At 31.3% G+C, this 7,244-nt stretch overlaps 1 protein-coding gene across 4 annotated transcripts; it reads right to left on the bottom strand.

Annotated features, from left to right (window-relative positions):
* Nucleotides 1-728: 728 nt before the first annotated feature.
* On the bottom strand, nt 729-6,462 carry LOC101507596 (7-hydroxymethyl chlorophyll a reductase, chloroplastic). 4 transcript variants are annotated; one of them, XM_012714957.3, is made up of 19 exons: nt 6,285-6,460; nt 6,138-6,201; nt 5,962-6,046; nt 5,698-5,809; nt 5,128-5,212; nt 4,971-5,012; nt 4,791-4,869; nt 4,016-4,067; nt 3,855-3,917; nt 3,655-3,752; nt 3,174-3,209; nt 3,029-3,090; nt 2,882-2,909; nt 2,357-2,436; nt 2,104-2,173; nt 1,964-2,021; nt 1,509-1,573; nt 1,316-1,410; nt 729-1,227 (listed from the first exon to the last, which is right to left on the bottom strand). In XM_012714957.3, the coding sequence occupies exons 1-19, from the start codon at nt 6,370-6,372 to the stop codon at nt 1,137-1,139; spliced, it is 1,353 nt and encodes a 450-aa protein (XP_012570411.1). In that variant the 5' UTR covers nt 6,373-6,460; the 3' UTR covers nt 729-1,136. The 4 variants fall into 4 exon arrangements, with proteins under 4 accessions (XP_012570411.1, XP_027189476.1, XP_027189477.1 ...); XM_027333675.2 differs by lacking the exon at nt 3,029-3,090 and having other exon boundaries at nt 2,882-3,028; nt 6,285-6,462; XM_027333676.2 differs by lacking the exon at nt 3,029-3,090 and having other exon boundaries at nt 2,882-3,028; nt 6,138-6,206; nt 6,296-6,460.
* Nucleotides 6,463-7,244: the final 782 nt, after the last annotated feature.

Raw genomic sequence — 7,244 nt, 5'->3', positions numbered from 1 at the left:
TATGTAAATTATGTCACATTACCATTTTTTTAAAACAAAATAGAAGAACAAATAACTTCTAAATCATGACATACAAAAGCTATCTCTGATTTGAAGATTTACGTGAGTCGAGTCCTAAAGTTCACTAAAGTCGAGAAAAACAAGATTCGCACATAAGTTGTTCTGGGATATGAATTGACAAAATTTTATTTTATTCAAAAGTGTACTTTTAGTCATTTAAGTTTAACTTTATTTTTCGCTTAGCTACTTTAAGTTTATTTTTTTCGATTCGGTCTTTTTAAGTTATATTCATTTGGAAGCCTTTAAGATATATTAAATTATACTAGTGTTCTTTTAAGTTTGAAAGTTTTCTTTAATTACTGTCATAAAATATTAAGATTTAATCAAAATATCACACCACGTTGATTGTCCAAGGTACTTTACATGTTAAATAAGTTAAGACATTGATTAAGTAGATATATTTTTATTATTTTGTTATTAAGTTTATACATTAATTAAATTGTAGAGAAAATCAAGAAATATAGACCATTTATAAGATTTGATAAATAATTTTTAAAGTATTAATATGAATGACATATTATTGTAGCATTTAGTAGAATTTCAAATTATCAAAACTTTCAATTGAACTAATTGTTGTTGAAATTGAAATAAAAAACTAACGGTGCAAACAAAATATAATTTAAAAAATCAAATCAAGATAAAATAAACTTAAAGGACCTAATCGGTAATTGAATTAAAAGAAGGACCATAGGTGTATTTTTGGCTTTATTTTACTAAGAGATAATGTTCAGCCAAGTGTTTTAATATGATGCCACAAAAGGAACAAAATAAAATTACTCCTAGCATTTTATACTTGTTACCACTCTCACAAAGCAGTTTTACATGCATAGCAAACCAAATCTTCATATATTCACAAAATACACTATCCCTGTTCTTCATAAGCTATGTAACCTACTAATCACTACTCTTTGAATCTGGTGTCCATTGAACAAGCTTATATAGTGGTCTTTTCTCCACTATATAAGTTATGACTTCTTGATTATTCACAATGAGTGAAATGCAAAATGAAAATAGAGACTCAATGCATATTTTGAAGTCACATCTATGCATATTTGGAACATATAATCCTTTTCAAGTCACTTTTTGGAGAGCATCTTTTCGATTTGACCATTTTGATTGTAGAGATCCACAATTTTCTTAGCATATGAAGGCATGTGCCTGTCAGCCCTGCAAGAATTTATATTTCGACAATATTATAAACAAATCACACTTTTGAATCAAAGTGAGGTTGGCCAAAAAATTATGCTACACATACCTTTCCTTTCCCCATAATCGATTTACGTATAAATAGTTCCGAATGGTATGATAATCAAGTGAATAACGCGCAAATTCAATACCCTTTGGACCAATCTGAGCATAGAGACAAAGCCAAGAAACAAAAATTTCACTATGTTAAGCATATTAATGTTGTATATATATCAATGAAAAATTGTGTAAGAACCTTTTACCAAATTTAGTATAAATGCCAGCAAGTTTCCAACAAATTTTGGGGCAGGCTGAGAAGGACCTCTTCCTGAATAAATCAGACATTTTACGAAAAATAATTAAATATTCAGGGTTAATCAAAACAAATATAGAGAGAAGATACTCAAGGTAACAACATGGTAACTTGCATTCACCCATGGAGAGATAAATCTACATAAATTAATTATCATAAATATATATATATATATATATATATATAATAACTAAAGCATGTGAACATGAGGTCAGGAGTAGTGTTGTCAAATAGCAGCTATAACAGTGTTATAACATAGCAGAATTTGAAGAAACTATTATTTTATGTGATTCACGATTGACAACACTGGTCTAAAGTCAATCACTAAATGTGGGATCTATGTCGGGGACCAAAAGGAGTAACATAAATAAAATAAATACATAACAAAATGAATGTTAAGGATACCGAATTTAGCTTCATCATCAGCCTTAACAGTCTCCATGACAAATGGTCGTCTATCTCCCTGAATAATAATACAGCACAAATTACACACTTTTTTAGAGAGAGAACAATTATTATTGAAAGAAACAAAGCTGATAATTTACCGCATTAGTTGTTGGAGTAATCTCTAGTAAATTCTCGACAAGACTCAGCATCTCTCTACCACGTTCATTCCTATCATTTCAAGAACAAGAACAAAATATGCAGAATAAACTTCTAGTAAAACTGCACTCCATCAAGAAACAGTAATGCATTATTTCTTAGGGAAATACACATTCATGTATGAAAATTCAAGAACATATGTAGAACCAGAAAAAAGCGTTAAAAGAGACTTAGGTAGCTTAAAAGTAGCTTTACCTGACAGTAATATATTGTGGATGTTGTGTCATGCTGACTCCAGAATATTTTGGCACACCCATATATCCAATAACCAAGTCCTGAAAATTTTTATGCTGTCTAATAAAAGGACAGTTTTTTTAACATGAAAAAATGGCACAACTAATGTAGACTAACCCTTAACCAAAACAAGTCTACTAATGATATGGCTCTGAATATCGGTGGTTCACTTGGCAGGTAGATTTTGTTTAATATTTTCCGTAATGTTCTTCGAATTTTCATTAGTAATACGATCTTTCAGGTTCAATAGGAATTGTTCCTAGACATACCACTTGCACTACTTGGATAAAATTTTCAAAACTTGCACTAGATTAGTAATTTGTATTCATTTTTTTAGCAAGAGAATTAGTATGCAGAACTAATTTGTGTTCTGAGCTACATTAGAACATTTAAAGGCCCGGTGAAGAAATTATAATGGGAACAATTTGTATATAAGTAAATAACACATGTTAAAAATACAAGAAAGTCGAGAAGACAAGGACTTACTGCTAAACCATTTGTATAGTCAAAGCAGCTGTAGAAGAGAGATTCTGACAAATTAGTGCAACATAAAATGAAGGAGCAGATAAGAAATTGAAACGAAAACGAACTCGTGACTGCCTTCAAGTCAGATAAGTAAAAGAAAAAAATAACCTGTAGCAAGATGGAGCAATAACATCAACTAAGTCATTTGCTGGTAGACAGAAATAAGGAACCTGATCAAATTAAAATTTGAAACTTAATGAAGCTTTCTGATTGTGAACCGACGGAAATATTAAAATATAGGATGTTTTTTTACCTCTTCAATACGACCATCCAAATGCTTCAAGTGAACCTGCCAGAAAGTTGAAACAGAAACTGAGTAAAGGAAATATAACCTTGGCAATAAAGCAACCTAACTGAATCAGTTGGTATAGTAAATTGTCCAATTTATATTACATATCCTGACCAAAACATTGTGGTAGGACAAAAGAAAGACAATGGTTTAAAATCGGATCAAACCGGCCAGGTCAATCAGGAAACAGCTAGTTTTGCTGGTTGGTTTGACCCCGGTTATATCACAGTCTGGCTGAATTGTGTCTGGTTCAATGGAAATTTTTTTACTGAATTTTTTAATAATTTTTTTATTCACCATCCAGTTCAACTATGGTTGAACCGGTTGAACCAATCAAATGATGATCCGGAGGTCTCACTGGTTTGATCGTCGGTCCTGTTTTTAAAATATAGAGGAGAGAAACTTTCTTCCATACTAAATAAGACATGATTTTTCAAAAGAGAACCTTGTAATCTTGCATAAATTCATAATGAAGTACTGTTTCAGGTGAATCGCTTGCAGCATTTAGAAACTTATCAAGTCCTTCCCTAGGTCCATTGTCCACTGTAGAATTAGAATTTTAGAATTAGTCCAATATATTCAAAACATTCAAAAGCAAAAAGATTTATAGCTAACAAAAGAAATGCATAACATTCTAAAACATACCACAATTTGTGCCTAAAACATAGAGCTTATCCAAATTCAAGTGGTGCTCTACAGATCTTAACGCTGCAATTGAAGAAATTATTCTGCATTACAACATAACCAGTCACAATGGAGAAAGTAACAGGAAACTAGCAAAGAATATATCTTTACAGTAGTTGTACCTTGCACCTGGCAACCGACGCCACAGAAAAGAAGACGCTTGACACCTGCAGCCTGTCAATAATGAAAACTCAAACAGCCATAGTATGAATATAAAAAGGTTGCTTTGAAACAATGAACAAATTAAAAACAATGAAAAACTTTTTGAAGGACCAGATGCTCTTAGGTAATGTCAAAAAATGTGATAAATTTACTGCAACAACTCGGACAGAATGCAAAAACAATTGAATTTCATAGAAAATATCCTCAATACTCTCTTAATCATAAAAATAAAAAAGTGTTTGTCATTAGCATCTCCTGAATTCTAATATTTGAACAATAACCTGAAAAATAAGAGTACAGACATGTGTAATCAAAGGCAAAAGTCAAAATGCCGTAAATTGTCATTTCCTTGTGATGTTTCACATTATACACTATCTCTTATTTCAACACTATCCCTTATTGGTTGAAATTCATGTAGGTCCTACCATTTTGGGACTGGGTCCCACTAAAGTGATGGGAACTACATGAATTTCACCCAACAAGAGAGTGAGTGTTGGAAAGAAAGTGTTAAAGCGAGTATTGGTGGCACTTTCCTTCACATTATATTAAGATACTACAACACCTTAGACAGAACCCCCATGTGTTTTGTAATCTTGATCCATTACAATGAAAGCTCTTTAAAAAAGAAAAAAAAATATTTTCTAAATGAATCAATAATTTTATTTGCATAATGAATTTGTTTCTACATGCAATTGAAAGATGTAAACACTAAGCAGTACTTATAGATTCACACACCTCAACAAGTGCAAGGGTATTAAGGTTAGGAGATAATGTTGGCTTGACACCTTTAGCAGCCAACACTTCTTCTGGTGTCCTGCAAGAAATTTCAGGATGTAAGCAAATAAAGTATTTTAATAAGTAAACCTATATAGTGAGATAATTAACGGATTCATTTAAAAATGAAATAATGCAAACCTTGCTAAAACAGGTCTGGGAGAAAATCTGTCATCAGGATCACTATGATATTCAAAGTTACACCAAAGTTATTATAAGCAGAAACCAAAGTCAGATTTAAGAATGAAAGACAGTAGAAACATGTATCCAATGAAAACATGTAGATTATTTCCAATACCTTTGTACACAAATGACAGCTTCAACCATGCCTGATTTAAGCATTTCAATTGCAATGGTTGTTACTATACCAGTCCATTGAGCTCCTATAAAAAGGAAGTAAAATTTAGAATAGAAACCTGATCTAATATCAAATAAACATGCGCGTCTTAGACATAAATGCATAAATAATTTAATTAGGAAATTAGTTGGAAGTGAGGGACAATTCCAAACACAATTGCATTGTACAAGTCAAGAAAACCTTAAATTCCAATTAACTCTGGGCCAGTCCAAAACCTCAATAAATCATTGACATCAACTCTTGTTTATCGCCATAACAATACGATAAGTTTCAACTCTCAAAATCTATGGACACAGACACCAAACACACTGACACCGGAAATAAAATGAATTAATTGAATGTTATCACATTGCCAGTGTCGTGTTGGTGTCAGACAATCGACAACTCTTTCACCAAAAAGTATCGGTGGTAGTGCTAGAGAGCTCAAAATTGATATAGCATCATAGTCATGAGAACAAGGAAGTAAGACAGATGTAGAAACATAAGAGTTTCAAAATTCAGAGAAGATACCTTCCACAGGGTTAAGTTTCCGAGCATATAACAGTTCCTCATAGACCCCTAAGTAAGTCTCATCTAAGGTATCAGTTTTTCGCCCTCTGCCATGAACAACGGGTTCCAATTTCTGAAAAGGAAAAGGAATTATATTGGTTTGGCCAATTTATGAAATTTCCCATCATTAATACATCAAACTTATAAGAATATGAAGGCAATACTTAGATTAGGCATACAAAATATGGCATTCAATTTAATAAAAAAATAAAAAAAAATAGTTACTTCAATTCTAGACATTCCATCTCCCAAGAAAGCACAGGCATTTTTAACATGAGCAATATAATATGTATCACACAAGCCGCAACGACTGTCGAAAAAGAAGAAGAAATTAAAAGTGAATTGAATGCAAGAAAGTAAGGAACATGAGGAAGTGTGGATTAAAAAAGAATGAAACATACCTGCATTGATCTTTAGCTGGGTAGGTGCCACCTGGAGGGATAGGTTTGGACCTTTTCCTCCAGTCTTGTTTCCAAAAGAAGAAGAAGAAGAATGAAGTGATTGCAATTGCATAAAGAGAAAAAGAAGAAGGGTAGGTAGGTAAGTACCTTGTGATGATGATGATGATGATGATGATGATGAGCGAACGGAGAGAGAAAGAGGTAGGGAGGAGAGTTTGGCAACGAAGGAAGACATTGCTTAGTGGTTAGTTCAGTTAACCTGAGTGATAGACTGCACTGAACTGAAGAAGACTGATGTGGCTATTTCTGCTCCACACATACTAAGATGGCTATCAGATTTTTGTACAAGTGCTGATAAAAATTGTGTATTTTAGATTCTTAATTTATTTTTTTATTTTATTTTAGTTTTTTAATTATTATTTTTCGTTCTTTCTTAATTCATTAGTTATATTTTATATTTTTTATAATTAAATTAGTCATTTTAATTAATTTCTGTTAAAATATGTTAATTTTTGTCATCTTCTTCGTTTCACTAATCTTCAAATTTATCAACTCAACTCTATGAGCTTCAACTATGACTTTTTAAATTCATAACTCAAAAGTCAAATCCATAACATTTTAAATTTAAAAAAATAATTTTTTTTTTGTTAATTCATAAAAAGATTCTAAACAAAAAGATTTACTACTCTTCGTCAATCTCAAATTCGTCAATCTCAAATTTTATGTTCATCATTAATTTGATGTCATTTCTTCCTGTTTTGAGTTTGAAATGTTTGAGTTTGATATGTTTTCTTGGATTTAAGGTTGAGCTCGAAGATTATGGATTTGATGGATTTGATGGATTTTTCTAAATTTTTGGATTAAATGGATGATAAATTTCTAGATTTTGATGATGAAGGTGATGATGTAGGGGATGAACATGATAAATTTATTAATTTAAAAAAAATTAAAAAATAAATTTGTTGATTCACAATGGAATTTTAAAGAAGAAGAAGAATGCATTTACATATTTTTTTTTTCATTTTTCTAACTTTCAAGTGTCACGGATTTGAATTTGTAAGTTATAGATTTGATAGTTTCTGGGTTTGAAGATCATAAGTTTGATAA

The sequence above is a fragment of the Cicer arietinum genome, chromosome 4 (assembly GCF_000331145.2).
Source record: "Cicer arietinum cultivar CDC Frontier isolate Library 1 chromosome 4, Cicar.CDCFrontier_v2.0, whole genome shotgun sequence".
In the NCBI taxonomy this organism is placed as follows: domain Eukaryota; kingdom Viridiplantae; phylum Streptophyta; class Magnoliopsida; order Fabales; family Fabaceae; genus Cicer; species Cicer arietinum.
The sequence above is the reverse complement of the archived record's forward strand: the minus strand, read 5'-3'. Positions and strand labels throughout refer to the sequence as shown.

What these genes read in the sequence shown, in the direction of transcription:
- LOC101507596 (XM_027333675.2), bottom strand. Translation starts at nt 6,372, where the DNA reads ATGTCTTCCTTCGTTGCCAAACTCTCCTCCCTACCTCTTTCTCTCTCC. An exon ending in ATACCCTTGCACTTGTTGAG is followed by an intron (nt 4,068 to 4,790) that starts GTGTGTGAATCT and finishes CATTATTGACAG; the next exon opens with GCTGCAGGTGTCAAGCGTCT. An exon ending in TTACTCCAACAACTAATGCG is followed by an intron (nt 2,022 to 2,103) that starts GTAAATTATCAG and finishes ATTATTATTCAG; the next exon opens with GGAGATAGACGACCATTTGT.